This window comes from Pecten maximus, chromosome 19, assembly GCF_902652985.1.
Source record: "Pecten maximus chromosome 19, xPecMax1.1, whole genome shotgun sequence".
Taxonomy (NCBI): domain Eukaryota; kingdom Metazoa; phylum Mollusca; class Bivalvia; order Pectinida; family Pectinidae; genus Pecten; species Pecten maximus.
This window is the reverse complement of record NC_047033.1, coordinates 27586926-27607409: the sequence shown is the minus strand read 5'-3', so window position 1 is coordinate 27607409 and position 20484 is coordinate 27586926. Positions and strand designations below refer to the sequence as shown.

The following is a 20484-nucleotide window of genomic DNA, read 5'->3' as shown; positions in this document are numbered from 1 at the left end:
GGGAGTAATGCGATGGCCCCTTGTTAAGTACATGTAGGGCCCCATATCAGAGATGAGGATTCCATCCACATTAAGCCAGTTCCCGTCTGAGTTACTAAGTTCAATATTGATGAACCAATTCACATGAAAATTAATACAGATGTTCAGTTCTCAAAAAAACAAAACAAAAACAAAACAAAAAAAAACGCATGCTAAGGTTTAAAATCTAGGTCAAAGCTTAAGATCATTTAGCGTTAATTAAGGTCAAGGTCAATTTTTTAGATGTTTTCACTAATGAACACTATATGATATGATGGCATTATATAGCTTGATTGGTCGAAATTATATAATGAGTTACAAAAATCCAAGGTCGCTGGGTCAAAGGTCAACGTCACATTCAAATTACAGGTGTCAAATGTGTTTAAACAATGATTTCTCGATGACCAAGAGATGCAGACAATTGATATTGGGCAAAACGTATGTTGAAATTAAGGGCTAAAAAACTTATTTAAATGAATGAACCTTAGCTTAATATCTGCCAAGATCATCTCAAGTTGCTGGAGCTAAGATGATTAGAATTACACGAAATGTTTATTTACTTAACGTCAAAGTAAAATTTTGAATCGCTTCACTGATAAACATTATACTATGATATTATGGAGCTACAAGTTGGTCAGAATGATGAAATGTTTCAACTGTCCAAAGGTCAAGGTCAAGGTAAACTTTGTATTTTTTTCGCGATTAACATTTTTTGTAATTATTTATTACAAACAAATTGAACGGAATTTTACAATGAATCAACTTGCAACACATCGAGGTCATATGGTTAAAAGTTGATGTCATGATATTTAAAGGTTTAGGGAAAACCTCTGACAATAACCCTGGTATTTAGTTTAACACAAAAAGCTAACAAATATTTATTAAACTAGTATATGAGGATGGAATAAAACAAGAGTCAAGCAGTACGTATAATATAATATCTTCTTTTTGATTGTCTAAATGTCAAATGTTACCCCAAGTGATACCGGTGATATTGTCAGATTGCTTCTGGATGTTGATAAGCGATATCTAGCCACGATTTTTCTTTAAATTTTCAGATGAGCCAACTGTTGAAATAGAAAATAGATACTACACTGTTGAAGTAGGACAACAAGCAGAATTGAGGTGTTCAGTGTTAGGTGCATTTCCGTTCATCAAATCTGTTACCTGGGAACATACATCACCTGGCGGACAACCCGTACAGCTTGATTTAGATCTGCCTGAGTATACAAGATCTAAACCAGATCACCTTATAATCAACAAAACAGTAAAATCTGACGAAGGGCAATATGTGTGTACTGTCTCCAGTTGGTACGGGAAACGACGGAGTACAACAACTAAACTGACCCTGGTAGAAGGTAACAGTTTATTTGATCCTAGACTGGTACCTAGCTCTGTGTGTTCAATTTTGAGACTGATCAGAAAATCAAAATAGCTGACTTAATGCCATTTTGTATTGCAACAGTTTCTTGAGAAATACAACAAATAGGATGTTTCTCAAACTTGATATGAAGGTTTCCCCTGTGTCAGGTTAAATTTCGGAAATTTCAAAATACCAAATGTCATTAACAGGTAGTTATCTTATGTATCAAGCTAACGATACACTGCTGGTGTTTTCAAACAAGAATAGCATTATTCGGTTTCTGTTGTAAAGACCTATACATTTCAGATGCAAAGAAAATTATGAAAGTTACACGAACAGAAAAACTTTTCGACAAAGATTCATGAGGTGTAAATTGCCATTCAGGCAGATGATGTAAAGCTCTTTACATCTTTGTAAAACTTTTCGACAAAGATTCAAGACAAAGTCAATTCCATTTTTGCCTGTCTTTGACATCCTTCTTTCTTCATCATTTAATTTGACTTCAACATTTTTCTTTTCAGCATCAACGTCCTCTTGCGTCTACAAACCTGCTATAACAGCCAAATACCCTTCGACCAAAGAAACCACCAACTATGCCCGTATCTGCAGAGTGGTGGTGGATGTGATCCCTGACGTCTTCAGACAGTTACTGTTCTCCTGGCTGCCAGTATCAGGACTTACATCTGTACTAATCAATCAAAGGGATCAGATTTTCAACCTGTTGAACAATCAGCAGAAGAAGATTATTTACCCTCGAGGTGGAATGTTTCAAGGAACTACGAAGGATTTTGACATATCCCTTCTTTATATCCTTTTAAGAAATTTAGGAAATATTCAACCTCATCGAAAAGGTTGGGGCCAGGTTCCTGATAAAGCAGATCGGTCGCTGTCAGCTAACATTGAACGCCTTCGAATTCAGAGAAATGACGCGTATGGACATGCAAAGTCCGCCTCTCTCTCTGATGTTGATTTTCAGGCGAGGTGGACTGACATCCGCCAGAGTATTGAAGATCTACAGAATGGTGGTCATATCAAGGGGGAGGTTGTGGCGGCTATGAATAACATAGAAACCATGAGGATGGACCCCAGTACAGAGAGCAATTTTATAGCTCTGGTAAAGGAGATGGAAGGTAAGCTGTACAAAAAAACTAACTGTATATACGACTTATTAGTAAATACTTTCCATGCAACACTTTTTGAAGAACAAAGGTTAAGGCGATTAGTTTGGTATTAGGGTCCTGTATCCTGGATTTAGATTCACTGTAGTAATCTTTCTGTCTGTTCATCTGTCTGTCTTTTTGCCCGCAATTTTTTTCCTGGCTGATAACGTTAATATCTATTTACTGGTTTACATCAAATTTTGTCAAGATGTTCATTTCATAAAAATATACTATGAAGGAAAAGAGACAAGTTCGAATTTTGTGGGTTTTTTTGGTTCACCTGCCTGAAGGGCAAGAGACCCTATACTGTAGTGCGGAATCCGTCGTCAAGGTTTTCCTTTATTCCTGTAGCATATCTGGATAAAGGGCTACCAAGTTTGTTCAAATGAATGACATTGACCTACATTCAATGTCACAGGTTTCAAATATAATCATTTTTTAAAGGACTTCTTCGCAATAACCAAGAGGTCCAGGGCGTTGATATCATACTGAGGTGATGGGCCACCAAGTTTGTTCAAATGAATGACCTTGAGTGATATTCAAGGTGACACGGGGTCAAATAGACTAAAATCTTTTACAACTTCTTTTCAATGACCAAGGGGCCCAGTTGGCTAAGATTTTTTCGCACCTATAACATGCTTGGATGAAGGGCTAGCAAATTTGTTCATATAAATTACCTTGAACTTCCAACTCATATATATGAATTAAGATCAAAGTTGCTGTAGAACCATAAGAACCATTGGGCCTTTTGTTTATCTTTTGATTAATGAACATTTTGCTATGACATTATGGAGCACAATTAATCTGAAATAAATAAGGGTCAACATACCAAAGGTCCAGGTCATAGAGTCAAAGTTCAAAGCTCTGATTTTTCGCCACAGAGCAAGGTAACTGAATAAAGAATGAAGTGTAGTGAGGGGCGATAACTCATTAGAGTTATCGTTCCTTACGGAACGTAATGATAGTATGAGCTAATTCGCGATTTTTGCCGGCTATTGTAGCGATTTGGGAGCGGAAAAAATGGCACATACAATTTTGATGGGCTGTTGAACCATTGTAAAACTCGGCTCGATCTAGGTCTGGATGTATCTGGTATCCCTGTGGAAATTCGTATTTATGAGATATTTTAGGTCAAACATGCCAAAATCGTCACTTTGACTAAGAGGTTCTGTTTAAATCGCCCTCAAAATTCAGAAAAAAATCCAGAGATATATACAATGCACATACAAAGAGATAAATGTTTCCAGAAGAAAACAGTCTGTTTAGTTTTTCGATATCTTTAGCAGAACGGTTACAAGATTGTTTTGAAAATGGCCTATTTTTTCGACCTTCTCAGTATTTTTCCATTCGACTGGGGTTTTTTCCTGCCTGTTTTGATGACGCAAGACCGGGTGTTTCCTTTCCGTTTAGCACGGTAGAACAGATGGACCGGATCGGCATACATAGTTATCAGCATTACATTCATTACGAATCAACTGGTTTTATATTTGTTTTGCGCGAGTCATCTTGATGATGTGTTTTAAAGCCTGCATTAACATCAACAGGTCCGTTAAAATTGACGTATGAAGTTTATATTTAATAGAAATTATTAACACACTTGGTTTGGTCGGCTTGACCGCATATATAAAGGACAACTATAGATAACGCCATCCTGAACTCATCGGGTATTATCCCTGAAATGATTCTCCGATGAGTTCCGGATGGAACAACACCGGGGACTTCACGCCGCTTACTCGTTTAACCCCAGGCTTCAGCTGCATTCTAAGTGAGTTGTATTACATTTTCCCGTCAGGACCAGGACTTTTTAATATTATGTCATATTAAAAGTGACATTGGAGATTATAGTTGTTCTACTATGACCATATTTGTTGCTTTCCAGGATCAGTATTCATCGTCAACCCAGACCAGCGTTCAATTCTTTTCGATAACAAATCTAAACTCGTAGCCTACCGAGTCGTAGGCTTCCAGTACTGGCAGTAGGCCTAGTGTAAATGTTACGTGTTCATTAACGTTTTAGAGACAGGCGACGTTTAAATATGTAATATTTAATTTTTATTGTTTGTTTAATGAAATTACTGTGTCGTTAGTTGATGCTTTGATGTCTTGATCAGCTGATATTTGTTTATGTTGAGGAGCAACGACGTTTCGAGAATCATATCTCATACATATTAGCTTACGATGACACGAACTTTCAAGGAACTACTGTACACGTACTTCAGTACACACTAGCAGTATATTCAGAGACATGTATATATATCTCTGGTATATTGAACAATTCTTTTTCAGTAATAGAAGTTTTTTTTTCAAATTTCTAATGAAATATTTATATTCTAATGCTTTAAATTTTGAAATTAAAGTCTCTGACCTGCCCTTTATTGAGATGGTTCTTAGGACAGTGTCAAATTATAACATCTTTTGCATTAATAAATATATGAAATAAGTTTTCAAATATATTTAAACCCTTCACTTTTATGCACCAAAGAAAACAATATGCAAGAAAGCTGTTCTGACAAATTTAAGCTAAAATATTGTCAATTATTATGTTGCATTAAGTAAAATTATGTTGCTTTGGGTGTCATGCATTTTTTTTTTTTATCTTTTAAAATTAAATTTATTTCTTAACTTATTACAAAAAAAAGTATAAGATGGAAAATTATTTGACAAAATCAAAGAGCTACCAGGTTTTAGCTATCACAATTTTACAAAATAGTTGACTTTGAAATTTCATGAATTAGTCAATTTTCAAATATCTATAAGTTGCTTTATTATCAATTCCATATCAACATATTTCAACTCTTTGCTTACATGTACATGTGCCAAAGAAAACCATGTGCGAGAAACCTGTTCTGACAAAATTTTACTAAAATTATGTCAATTGTTATATCACATTAATTTAATTAACTAATTTAGGGTGTGGGACCATGTTGTATTTTTGTTTTATCTTTTGAATTTTTAATCTGTTTCAACTTATTACAAAAGGTATTATAGAAAACTACTTGTCAAAATTAAAGAATTACCAATATTTTGTTATCACTATTTTACAAAATAGTTTTTCTCCCAAATTTCATCTGCACACAGGTAGCAATTAGTAAAATCTTTTGAATCTAAACTTTAATTATATAAAGGTATTATAGAAAATTATTCGACAAATTCAAACAATGACCAGGATTTTAATTTATAACCATTCTACAAAATAGTCTTCTTCATAATGTCATCTCCACACAGGTAAAATACTGTAACACAGGGACTAGTGTACATGTAAATAGTTTATATGTTTCTTTTTTTAGGCCAACACCACCATATGCATATATTTACATTAGGAGGGGTGTTCTAAATTGTTGGCCAAAGACCGCACTTAATTTCCCTCTATATTCTACTGAAGAAACAAATTCAGAATTTTGAAACTTTACATAAAATCTGATTTTAATTTCATATTGTAGAACTAGTCTCTCAATATCAAATATTTTGATATTGGGATGACACCATTTTCTTTAATTATCACATCTTTTACAATAGCAACTGTGACAAATAAGAATTAAAAAGTTTTAAACAGTTACTGTAATTGCAAGCCTTAGACCGCAAGTAATTACCCTCTATGTTCTACTTAAAAAAAAACTTCATTAAAATGTTTTTGAGTCTTTGTATGAAATATGGTTTTCATTTCATTTAGTAGAACTATTCTCTCAATTTCAAGCCATTTAGATATTAAGAAACAAATTTTCCACAATTTTTACTGTAAGATAGTTTATTAATTATTTATTATTGAGGGGCCGAGTGGTTAAGATATGTCATGACACTTTATCACTAGCCCTCCACCTCTGGGTTGCTAGTTCGAAACCTACGTGGGGAAGTTAACTGGTACTGATCGTAGGCCGGTAGTGTTTCTCCTGGTACTCCGGCTTTCCTCCACCTCTAAACCTGGCACGTCCTCAAATGAACTTGGCTGTTAATAGGACGTTAAACCAAATACACAAAGTTTATTAGTATTATATATATAGAAGAAGTATAGAAAAGTTTGAACAGTTATCCTGCAGAAGAAAAGGGAAGCTGACAATCAGGCCGGTATGTGCTGTCGTGGTTGTGTCTTTGGGCAGAACCATTTTACCCTTATTGCTCTGGATGGCATGCAATGGGCCTCTTATATGTTGTTCAGTCAGGTAGTCACCAACTACTACAAGGAGACCCAGCCTCAGACTTAAAGATGCTACTTATTTTTCAGAAACCGGACAAGCTGGTCTACACTGCTACCTTACAAGAAGTTTAAATCATTTATTTGAAAAGAAAATATTATTTATTTTGCTTGGTAAGCTTCATTTTCATAAATTATTGCACCATTTCCTGGATGGCATGTGGACAGACAGGTCTCCTGCATGTTGTTCAGAGGTAGTCACTAACTTCTACAAGGAGACCCTGCCTCAAACTGACTCAGCTGGCTATTCAAAGGGTGATAAACAAAGCTAACAAAGCAAATATATATAAGAGTAAGAGATAATTGCCACTTAATTTTCTGAAACTTGGCAAACTGGTGTACACTGCTACCTGATAAAAGGTTAAAAAAAGGTATTTAAAAATAAAAACATGTTTTATTATGCATGGTTAAGCTTCCTTTACATGAATTATTGTTCAAATTCACATAAGACAATTTAAAACTTGCTAATTACCTAATTTTCATCTGTGATAGAAAAAGGGAGATAACTTGCTCACCTGTTCTTGATAAAAAATTACCTGGGTAATTATAATGTACAATTCATATTAATGCTTTTGTAGATATTTCCCTAAAGTTCTATTCATGATCGATCAATTATCGATATGATGATGATTGATCATGAACTTATTAGTGATTCCCAACACTACTGAAGAAGTTGCAAAATTTTCGAATAAAAAAATAGATACCTGGTAATCTCCCAATTTGCTCGACACGGACCACTGACAAAGACACTGATACTGACTTTAAACAATGGGGAAAGTCTCGAAATATCAATTTAAAGAAATGGCTATGTCAAACAAACAATTTTCCTTCTCTCATTTGTATCATTGTGTTCCACTGGGGAATTCATACAAAAATGGGATTTTCCTCGTGCAAGTGTGATTTATTAACAATTTTCTCCAAGATTAATATTGGGACGAGCCAATTCCCATAAAATCTTGGATATTCCTATCTGAAAGAGTTAATCCTATCTTTTTCGAGGAAATTTGTCCAAATTTAGATATTGTCTGATTGCAATGAAATTTGGTACAGTATATAGGTACATCATTGGACACCAGTTACTCTTGTAACCTCACTTTAACTTTTTTTAAACAGAATGACTGCTATTTCCCAGCCTCTGATTGGTCCAAAATAAGATATTGTCCAATTTTGATGAAATTTGATATGTAGGTACATCATGGGACACCGGTCCCTCTGGTCACCTCATTTTCACATTTTACCAAAATGGTCGCCATTTCCTGGCCTCTGATTGGTCCAAATTTAGATATTGTCTGATTTCAATGAAATAGGGGTATTATGGGACAGCAAATTCAACTTTATGGGTTTCATTTCCTTGGCAATAAGACAGTTTTACTTATTTTTGTTTAACGTCCTATTAAAAGCCAGGGTCATTTACAATATTTGTAAGGACGTGTTGGTTTTGGTGGTGGAGGAAAGCTGGAGTACCCGGAGGAAAAACCACTGACCTACGGTCAGTACCAGGTAACTGCCCCACGTCGGTTTCGAACTCGCATCCCTGAGATGGACAGCTAGTGATAAAATGTTGGGACACCTTAACCACTCGGCCCCGCGGCCCAACCTTTAACACAGTCTTCTCATTGGTTGAAATTTAGATATTGAGCGATTTTTTTATGAAAACTGCTGAAACAGAGTTATCGCCCCTCACTACGCTTCATTCTTTCTGTGACATCCTTCAGGTGTCACCCAACTAGTTATGGTTTGTTTGGTGTGAACAGCTAGCGTTATGTTGAGGCAGGGTCTCCTTGTAGCAGTTGCCTAACTGAACAACATAGGTGAGGCCCTTGCATGCCATCCAGAGCAATTAGGGTAAAATGTCTTTCTAAAGTGTCCGTTTCTGAGCTTCTTGAAAAACACAAGCTGTTAGGTAGAGTCTAACTACTCACCTTAGATCTTCACCTGAGATTAGGTTGTCAACACTCTAACAAAACGAGCCATCACAGACCCTCACTGGATTAAGGGTAAAGGTCATTTGGGTCCAAGGTCAAAGACAAACTCGATCCCTGGCTCTTGATGTGGGCGGATTTTGAAATAAAACAAATAAAAAATAGCAACTGAAGATTTCATCTTGTCCAGTATTTACATTTATTATTTCAGCAAATATGGAGATATATTGCTAAAAGACTTGCTGACCTTTTGACATTTGAAGTTTGTTATTGCTATTTCTAAGTACTGGAGGGATATCTCGAACTTTCGTAAGCAGGTTTCCCTTGGTTTCTATTTGTGACCATTCAATTTTGGTTGAGAAAACAAAATAGCCGATAGGTGACCATCTTGAATTTTCAAACTGTCATCGTAAGATATGGAGCTATTCAAATTATGTTGTTTGCCATACTACAGTCTTCTATTCTTCCTTAAAAATTATTTTGATGGATATTTCTACAAAAGTACTTCATTGGTTATTTCTATTGGTCCCTGGATATGCCAATTTAATTATGGGTTTTATTTGCAAAACATAATCATTCACAGGTGGTCATGTTTGATGTTATGCTTTGGCGCGGTGTCCGTCATCCAGCCATAGTCAGGACATAGTCTAATCATCATCCCTCTATCTGTCCATCTGGCATCAGCTTTTCTCTGAACTACCCCAAAAACCAAGAGATCCAGAGACCTGATGATGTTGGGCATGTACATGTAAAACGTTGGGGCGATAAGGGCTGCTGAATTTGTTCAAATGAATTATTTTGACTTTCGTTTTAAAGTAACAGGGGTGAAGTATGCAAGATATAATCTTTAGATGACTCTTGTCAATAACCAAGAGACCCATATAAACCTGACATTTGGTCGAATATGCAAATACAAATTCTTCGCAATGACACCCAGATGCCTAGAAAAGCAGGTCTGCAGTTCAGGTCAAATGGGCCTCTTGTTCTTAAACTTCATAGGTAAGGTCCCCTTGTGCCCTTTAATTATGATTCTGATCTGGAAAGCAAAATGGCCAACAGGCAACCATTTTAAATTAGTTGGATATTGCTACATGTATGTCGTATCAAATCTCCCATGTTTCGGTTTTCCTTGTTATCAGATTAAAAAGTCGAGAAAAGATTTAACTCTAACATAGAAATCATCATGTTCATTTAATGGTGGACGTCACAATCTGTTGGACAGTTTGGAGTTTGTTATTGCTTATTTTCTAGCTGTCATGATTTCTCATGTATTCTCAAATCTTTTCTATTGTTTAATGATTAAAAGGAAGGATTGAATCAGTAGAAAACCAGTCTAACATAGAGGTTCAAATACAGATGATTCAATCGTGTATGCTACGATCCCTCAGAGATACCTTATTTACAACAGAAGAGGAAAATTATTACTAATTTGATGTCAGCTGTAATTTACACAAATGACTCTTGATAAGATGCTTCAAGGCAACACTTAATTTACTCGAGTCCCTACAATACACATGTTGTTCTTTTTTAGGGGAAATTGGTGACATCAAAGATCAGATGACAACAGATAGGGATAACGTAAGAGGTATGTTATGTAGAATGTTCTAACATAAAATGATTGTACAGTTGAGACAACAGACATAGATAACCTAAGAGGTATGATATGTAGGATGTTCTAACATAAAATGATTGTACACGAGTGACAACAGACATAGATAACCTAAGAAGTATGATATGTAGGATGTTCTAACATAAAATGATTGTACACATAGGACAACAGACAAATATACCATAAGATAAATAATATTTAGGATGTTCTAACAGAAAACGATGTCAACTTGTGGCAACAGATGACTAGCTTGGTGTCAGCTGTATTTTACAAAAATGACTCTTGATAAGATGCTTCAGGGCTACACTTAATTTACTTGAGTACCTACAATGATACTTTTCTTTTTCTTTTTAGGAGAGATTGGTGACATCAAAGATCTGATGACAATAGATAGGGATACCGTGAGAGGTATGTTATGTAGAATGTTCTAACATAAAATGATTGAACAGTTGAGACAACAGACACAGATAACCTAAGAGGTATGATATGTAGAATGTTCTAACATAAAATGATTGTACAGTTGAGACACCAGACATAGATAACCTAAGAGGTATGATATGTAGGATGTTCTAACATAAAATGATTGTACACGAGTGACAACAGACATAGATAACCTAAGAAGTATGATATGTAGGATGTTCTAACATAAAATGATTGTACACATAGGACAACAGACAAATATACCATAAGATAAATAATATTTAGGATGTTCTAACAGAAAACGATGTCAACTTGTGGCAACAGATGACTAGCTTGGTGTCAGCTGTATTTTACAAAAATGACTCTTGATAAGATGCTTCAGGGCTACACTTAATTTACTTGAGTACCTACAATGATACTTTTCTTTTTCTTTTTAGGAGAGATTGGTGACATCAAAGATCTGATGACAATAGATAGGGATACCGTAAGAGGTATGTTATGTAGAATGTTCTAACATAAAATGATTGTACAGTTGAGACAACAGACATAGATAACCTAAGAGGTATGATATGTAGGATGTTCTAACATAAAATGATTGTACAGTTGAGACAACAGACATAGATAACCTAAGAGGTATGATATGTAGGATGTTCTAACATAAAATGATTGTACAGTTGAGACAACAGACATAGATAACCTAAGAGGTATGATATGTAGAATGTTCTAACATAAAATGATTGTACAGTTGAGACACCAGACATAGATAACCTAAGAGGTTTGATATGTAGAATGTTCTAACATAAAATGATTGTACAGGTGTGACAACAGACATAGATAACCTAAGAGGTTTGATATGTAGGATGTTCTAACATAAAATGATTGTACAGTTGAGACAACAGACATAGATAACCTAAGAGGTATGATATGTAGGATGTTCTAACATAAAATGATTGTACAGTTGAGACAACAGACATAGATAACCTAAGAGGTATGATATGTAGGATGTTCTAGCATAAAATGATTGTACAGTTGAGGCACCAGACATAGATAACCTAAGAGGTTTGATATGTAGGATGTTCTAACATAAAATGAATGTACAGTTGAGACAACAGACATAGATAACCTAAGAGGTGTGATATGTAGGATGTTCTAACTTAAAATGATTGTACACGAGTGACAACAGACATAGATAACCTAAGAGGTATGATATGTAGGATGTTCTAACATAAAATGATTGTACACATAGGACAACAGACAAATATACCATAAGATAAATAATATTTAGGGTGTTCTAACAGAAAACGATGTCAACGTGTGGCAACAGATGACTAGTTTGGTGTCAGCTGTATTTTACAAAAATGACTCTTGATAAGATGCTTCAGGGCTACACTTAATTTACTTGAGTACCTACAATGACACTTTTCTTTTTCTTTTTAGGAGAGATTGGTGACATCAAAGATCAGATGACAATAGATAGGGATACCGTAAGAGGTATGTTATGTAGAATGTTCTAACATAAAATGATTGTACAGTTGAGACAACAGACATAGATAACCTAAGAGGTATGATATGTAGAATGTTCTAACATAAAATGATTGTACAGTTGAGACACCAGACATAGATAACCTAAGAGGTTTGATATGTAGGATGTTCTAACATAAAATGATTGTACAGTTGAGACAACAGACATAGATAACCTAAAAGGTATGATATGTAGAATGTTCTAACATAAAATGATTGTACAGTTGAGACACCAGACATAGATAACCTAAGAGGTTTGATATGTAGGATGTTCTAACATAAAATGATTGTACAGTTGAGACAACAGACATAGATAACCTAAGAGGTATGATATGTAGGATGTTCTAACATAAAATGATTGTACAGTTGAGACAACAGACATAGATAACCTAAGAGGTATGATATGTAGAATGTTCTAACATAAAATGATTGTACAGGTGTGACAACAGACATAGATAACTTAAGAGTTTGATATGTAGGATGTTCTAACATAAAATGATTGTACAGGTGTGGCAATAGACATAGATAACCTAAGAGGTATGATATGTAGGATGTTCAGGTTTTTTTTGCGACTGTATAGGCGTCACGCGGATCGAATGAGCATTTGTGTATGTTTGTATGTACGTATTTATTTCTCTCACTCTCGTTAGTTATTTTTCAAAAGTTACACTCGCTAGAGTTCATGTTTTCGTAACTTTTGAAAAAAAATCTAATTCGAGTGAAAGAAATACCATATACAACAACCACTCGTTGTGTTATCTCTATCTACACCAAAACACCAAGGTATCAAAAAAGACATAATTTCAATTTGTACATGTATAGACAGTAATTTATTATCACTGTAGCTCTCAGATGTAGAGTCAGATATTGCTGGGTTCTGTCTGATGTGTCAGTATTCTAGTTCTGTAAATAATAAGTTGATTACATGTAAATTGTTGCCCTACAATGGGGAAACTTAATTCCACATTGCATACATTTCTACAATCTGACATAAATTTCTATAATCTGACATTGAGCTGTAAATCAATAAGTGTTTTATCTTTCACATATATAATAGAAATACATTCTAGCTCTGTTCTGGTTCTTAATCGTTTGAAATATCTAATATTGGATCCTTGTGTTTTACAGGAAGGGATCCTAAGTTGAAAGCTTTGATAGGTGAGTCTGCTGATAGATGACATGATGATATCTGCTTGATGGCAGAGAGGTCCAGGAAACCATCTATATTGACCAATCAACATCAATGACATGACAGCAGCTCGGGAAATATTTGAAACATTAATGTCTGTGTGTTAAAGAGCACACAAAATAATTGATTGTGTATAAAACAATAACAATCTCTATAATTATCCATCAAAGGTCATGGCCATATGTTAACTGATACGTCATATAGTCATTGTGTCTGACTGATGGAAGTAGAGATTGCACAATGAGTGGTTGTTGTACATGCATATGGTATTTAATTCACTGGAGTAAATTATTTTTCAAAAGTAACAAAAAACACAAGATCAAGAATTAAAGAAATAACATTTACAACAACCACAAGGTTGTGGGACCTGTTTCTACCGCAATAGAAATTATTATGAGGATGAATTGACATGTTTTGTGTCAACATGTGACTTTCAATTGTTAGCCAATCAAAACGTATTGAACTAAAAAAAATGTCTCTGTCGAAATTCATTGTGTCAGCCAATCAACATGCAATATATCAAGTGGTATAAACTGAATGTTCCAGTGTTTAGCCCTCATGTCATACTTGTGGCTGCTAGCAGTCCTGTTGGTTCAGTTACGTATTACAGGGACTGGTTACGGGGTATGAATTAGCCCTGATATCGTGCTTGTGACTGCTAGCAGTCCTGTAGGGTCAGCTATGTGCTACACGGACTTAAGTCATACGTGTGACTGGCTCCAGGGTATGACTTCGTCCATACCAATTAATATATTTTGATTATTTATTGACAAACATTTACGAAACGAGCTATGGTGTTCTCCAACAGCTCTTGTTGTATGTTATGATTTCCTTGACCTCATGAAGTGTTAGCCATTTGATTAAGATCTCTTAATTTGACAAAATATAGTTATTTGTTTTAAAAATAGAGAAATCTGTATATTTCTGTATTTATGTATAAACTAGAGATATCTATATTTAGATTAAAGATATTTTATATTGAAGAGATCTGTATTTGAAAAACTACCTTCTTATTACAGAAACGACAAGACTAACAACCATTGATCAAACCTCAAAACCAGAGGTGATCTCTACACAAGCCCTGGAAGACGCTAAAGAAATGATCAGAAAGAACAGCATTGTCCTCATCAAGGGTGCCTCAGGGGATGGGAAGACTTTGATGGGTTACCAACTGTTGAAGTGGCTAATGGACGGCGATAATAAGGATACCAGACCGTCAAAGGATCCTGTGCAGCTTCACAGCATGGCCAAATGGGATAAAATTGTAAAGCCAAACACACAATTAGCTGTCTATATTGATGACATTAGTTGGGAAATCGCTGAAGAATTAAAGAAAAGGGAAGTCTCCATTCAGTCGACATTTTGTGGGAAACTCAATAATAGATCAAATTGTTTGATACTAAATGTTCGAGAGGAAATTTTCAAAAGCACACAATTATCTTCATGTGAATTATTCAAACAAAATATCATTGATTTGAGAGGTAAAAACTGCATAACAATCACAGAAAAACAGCTTATGTTAGAAAGGTATGTTCCAGAAATCATAACCTTTCCTGGTGGAAAGGAATCTGAAATCATCAAGCTTGCCCCAGATATAGGATTTCCGCAGTGTTGTCGACTGTATAGGGATGTTCCCAGCTTACAAAAAGAGGGGGTTAACTTCTTCAAACAACCCTTTCATTTCATGGAAACAACCTTGAAGAAATTACCAAAGGAACACTTTTCTGCACTTCTGTTTCTCTTCCTCAATGAGGGGAGCGTTAAGAAAGGAGATTTAGATCCTAAAAACAATGAAAGTGTTAGACAAGGAAAAGCTTGATGAAGCTTTCCAGGGAAATCAACTTGATCATGCAGACAAAATCAGATCTTTGCAGAACAGTTTAGATGTAATGTTTGGATCTCTGGTTGCAAAAACAAAATATCATACTTTTTATGATGATGATGATGATGATTCAATTTACAAATTTCATCATGATTCTGTTCAGGACACAGTTGCTCTTTTGTATGGCAAGGACAACAAAAATAGGTTTATAGAAAATTGTCCCCGAAAGCTCCTGTACTACATATCAACATCAAAATCCACAGCTAACAAAGTAGTTATATCATCAAGTAGTGAACACATGTATGACCGTGTTATCAGAGAGTGTAAATCTGACATCCAACATCACTGGGATCTTAGTACATCTCACTTAGCCCAACATCACTTCGATCTTAGTATGACTGTCTTTGCCCAACTTTACATGGATCCAAACATATTTATATCTGACTATGAATCTGGCTATCCTGACTGTTACTGGTATTCTAGTGAATGGAAATATTTAGCGACACTAGACGTATGGACAGACACCTTGTTTCTACAGGGATTCATCAGCTGGCTAAACGGTAAGGACGATGACCAAGACCTGTGCGACCGGATAAAACTTGCATTGTTCCATGTCTCGAATCACTTGTCTGTAGATGTGACACCATTTAGTGTAGTGAAGACTGGGAATGTTCAACTACTGAGTGAACTGTTGAAATATGACGTCATTCCTACAGCGAGGGCAAACTGGTCACTATCATCACTTGATATTTACAATATCAATGTCTTACACGAGGCGTGTTTATTTGAGCGAGAAGAGATGGTGACCATGTTGTGCGAAGCTTGTCCAGATTTGGTACATGCCACTGATGACTTTAGGCGACGATCACTCCATCATGTGGCAATAACAGGAAACTGTGGTATATTTTCGACAGTGGAGAGAACGGTACTTAAATCCTTGTGTAGAGATCAAGTACAACATAAGTGCGAGTCAGTAGAGAGTCGTATGGTACATAGGAGTTGTGAGTGTGGACAGTATATGTCACAGTTAGTGGACGGGGAAGGGAAGACAGTATTACATTATAGTTGTAAGGAGGGACACAGGGAGCTTAGTTTATACCTCTGTAAGTGTTATCCTGCACTAACCACATCTGTAGATAACGACGGGAAGACAATATTGCATCATAGTTGTGCGAGCGGAAACAAGGAGCTTAGTTTAGAGCTGTGTAAGTCTTGTTCAGCACTAATCAGAGTTGTAGATAAACGCGATATGACAGCATTACATTGGAGTTGCAAGTATGGACACAAGGAGCTAAGTTTAGAGCTGTGGACATTTTATCAAGCACTAACCACAGCTGAAGATAAGAATGGCAAGTGGACAATATTACATTTTAGTTGTAGTGGCGGACACAGGGAACTTAGTTTAGCGCTGTGTAAGTTGGACCCAGCACTAACTACAGCTGTAGAAAGCCGTGGGTATAATTGTCTACATTGTATAGCCAAATGGACATCAGATGTAGACATGTTCACTGATTGTGAACTTCATGTAAAACAGTACATAGAGACAAAAGGGGATAAGTATGACATCAAAACAATACTTACTAATGAAGGGGAATCTGTTTTAGACCTGGCAAAGGAGTGGACAGTGAGGAAGGAGTTACGTTACAACCCTTTGTATGAGCATCTTGTCAAAGTCTTTGCTAAATAAATAATTTCATATTTGGACAAAACGCTGAGGAAAGCTTTTGTAGGATCACCAAGTTTATTTATTTGGAAACATTAACTTTTATAACGTGGTGTAGAAATAAAGATAAAGTTGAAGAAAACAAACAAAAGACGGCAGTTTTAGAAGTTTTCTTTGGCGATAGGGGGTGTCATAAAGGAAAGGTCCTATCGAGTGAAAAGGAGGTGGTGATACTAATAACTGCCTGGTAGAGACACAGACTGGAGGGTACTGTAGGGCCATCACAGACTGGAGGGTAGGGTAGGGCCCAACACAGACTTGAGGGTAAGGTAGGGCCAACACAGACTGGAGAGTAGGGTAGGGCCAAACACAGACTGGAGGGTACGGTAGGGCCCAACACAGACTGGAGGGTACGGTAGGGTCCAACGCAGACTGGAGGGTACGGTAGGGCCCAACACAGACTGGAGGGTACGGTAGGGCCCAACACAGACTATAGGGTACGGTAGGACCCATCACAGACTTGAGGGTTCGGTAGGGCCCAACACAGACTGGAGGTACGATAGGGTCCAACACAGACCGGAGGGCACGGTAGGGCCCAACACAGACTTGAGGTCACGGTAGGGCCCCATACATACTGGAGGGTACGGTAGGGCCCAACACAGACTGGAGGGTACGGTAGAGCCCAACACAGACTGGAGGGTAGGGTAGGGCCCAACACAGACTGGAGGGTACGGTAGGGCCCAACACAGACTGGAGGGTACGGTAGGGCCCAACACAGACTGGAGGGTACGGTAGGACCCATCACAGACTTGAGGGTTCAGTAGGACCCATCACAGACTTGAGGGTTCGGTAGGGCCCAACACAGACTGGAGGTACGATAGGGTCCAACACAGACCGGAGGGCACGGTAGGGCCCAACACAGACTGGAGGGCACGGTAGGGATCTAGGGAACCACTCATGCCTTTATCTTTATTCCATGTCATATTATAATGCAAGTACATTTGTATTAACTCATTAGCTGAATATTTACTATAAAGAAGTGGAAATTGTTTTAGTACAAAATATTTTTTTGTGGCCAACCACATCATTAGAATGACATTACTGTAAATTGTATAATGGTTCACTCCATTACAAACATTATCAAATTAATCATCATCACATCATTTTCAGATATTTTACAGGCTGCTATGTCCTGTTTTTTATGTAATTATTATTATCCTCTTTTTTCTTTCTTTGCGAATTGATACCTAGACAAAATGTTGATATTAGTAATAAGATACATTTCTGTTGATATGTATTATTTTTTAATCCTAAAAACTATTTGTATTGATAATTCAAAGTGATACATTAGAAAGAGGATGACTTTCATAACAAAAAATATCATTTATCAAAAATTCATTTAAGATAAAATCCTGAAGTTTGTGTCTGATACACTTCTCGTATTTAGGTGCTGTGAAACGGCAACCTTCAGCTGCCATCGCCAAATTTTCCTAGAACAAAATTGTTCGGAACTCTCGGGTCAATAAAAAATGACGCTTATTTCAATGAAAAATCCCGATTAGATCAACAGAGATTTTAAATGTTTGAAGACACTTGTCGAATTAAAATGAATTATAGAAAAAACAGGTTTAATCGTACACAATGACCTGTTTTATTCTTGAGTTTTCGGAACTATTTTCTGTGCAAATTATTACGCTTGCTTCCTGGTTTATTCCAGGGGAGGTAGCTCGTGTACACTTTAGTTGATGCGACATTAGATAGAAAGTCACATCGAGCTCTAGGATTTAAAAAAAAAAAAAAAACAGTCGGCCGTCGACTGTTTTTAGTCTCAAATTTTTCAATTTCAAAAAGTGAAATCTCCAATTGTTTTGATATTTGATACTTAAAATGAAAATATAGAACTTCTGATAAGTTCGTCATTTCCAAGCAATAGACCATACAAAATGGTGGTTTAGCTGGTTGAAACGAGATTGTTTTCGCAACAGAGATTCTGATAGTATTGAAGTGATTGCATGTTTTAATTCAGTCGACAGTGAAATGCTTGCACAAAGTATATATCATGAACGTGCGATACAACAAGCCACAGGAACTGATAAGTTAGGCCAATTTATCGGGAATAAATCAAATTTCCGAGAGGAGTTTCTTCACTTAGAAACATGACGGACACCACGCATTAATTGATCTAAGAATTATACTTAATTATAGTATGCCAATTCAAGTGAGGTTTAATAACGTTACTCTTCACCCATAGAAAACCATCAATACAACAATCACTGAATTAGAAATTCAAATAAAAAGAATATGTTCTTATTTCGTGCCATTTGATATTTATACACTACTTACTTTTCATTCCCTCATGAACAGCACCTATGAGTGGCCTTGGCGCTTTGATATCTATTTTTGTTTGTTTGGGTTTCTATATTTGATATATATACTACTTGCTTTTCTCCTTTATTTCATTCTCTCATGTACAGTAACTATTAGTGGCTTTTGCGCTTTGATATCTATTTTGGATTTCTATATTTAATATATATTCTATGTTTAGAAAACCTCTTTGTTTAAAAAAAACAACCTTATACAGCAATATATTGTTTTACAATATCAATATTGGTAGCGAGTACTGGCTTATATGTATGTTCTTCCATTAAGAAAGATAAGTCTCTTAAGAAATATCCGAAATCACTGTTACCAGGAACAGAGCAATGAGACTGAGTTATAACATCAATTTTGTTACCTGGTACTGGCTTTACTAGAAATCACTGTGATACCGGGAACAGAGCAATGAGACTGAGTTATAACATCAATTTTGTTACCTGGTACTGGCTTTACTAGAAATCACTGTGATACCAGGAACAGAGCAATGAGACTGAGTTATAACATCAATATTGGTACCTGGTACTGACTTTACTAGAAATCACTGTGATACCAGGAACAGAGCAATAAGACTGAGTTATAACATCAATATTGGTTCCTGGTACTGGCTTTACTAGAAATCACTGTGATACCAGGATCAGAGCTAACATCAATAATGTTACCTGGTACTGACTTTACTAGAAATCACTGTGATACCAGGAACAAAACAGGGAGACTGAGTGTGATTATTGACAGAAAACATAAATACATATTTATATGTAAGTTTTAATTTGTTGTATTTATTCTTTTGTTACTTTTGTTTGTCGCTCTTTTTTCTGAAGGTAATTCAAGTAGTTGTACAATGTACGTGTAGTGTCGAAATTTATTTGATCAGCTCATAACATAGAACGTGACATCTTCATTTGTAAGGACACTTTTGATTGGCTTATATAGTGGCGTAATAATTTTTAGAGAAAAGAGCCCATCAATACAAGTGGATTTCAAAGGAAGTTTGTATAGTAAAATAAACCAACACAAGAAATTGTGTATAGTAGATTACATTGTAAGGATTAACTTGAATATAATTTTTACGATACGGAGCTATAACTCAAGTAATTGTGTATAGAAGATTACATTTTAAGGATAAACTTGAGCATATTTTTTATTATATGGAGATAAAATACAAGGGAATAATGATGCGAAAACCTTTTTGAGCTGTTATCATCAATTGGTTTATTTTGAATACATTCCGTTTC

The 20484-nt window shown here is 35.8% G+C and overlaps 1 protein-coding gene across 1 annotated transcript; it reads left to right on the top strand.

Annotated features, from left to right (window-relative positions):
* The first annotated feature begins 1508 nt into the window (after positions 1-1508).
* On the top strand, positions 1509-20253 carry LOC117317497. The gene is made up of 8 exons (XM_033872309.1): positions 1509-1548; positions 1903-2511; positions 10184-10237; positions 10616-10669; positions 11119-11172; positions 12119-12172; positions 13331-13360; positions 14411-20253. The coding sequence occupies exons 1-8, from the start codon at positions 1509-1511 to the stop codon at positions 15208-15210; spliced, it is 1695 nt and encodes a 564-aa protein (XP_033728200.1). The 3' UTR covers positions 15211-20253.
* Positions 20254-20484: the final 231 nt, after the last annotated feature.

Excerpts from the sequence above, each read along its gene's own strand:
- LOC117317497 (XM_033872309.1), top strand. The coding sequence starts at position 1,509 with ATGTTTCTCAAACTTGATATGAAGGTTTCCCCTGTGTCAG. Across the intron at positions 2,512-10,183 it reads TCTGGTAAAGGAGATGGAAG|GGGAAATTGGTGACATCAAA; the intron begins GTAAGCTGTACA and ends GTTCTTTTTTAG. Across the intron at positions 13,361-14,410 it reads TAAGTTGAAAGCTTTGATAG|AAACGACAAGACTAACAACC; the intron begins GTGAGTCTGCTG and ends TTCTTATTACAG.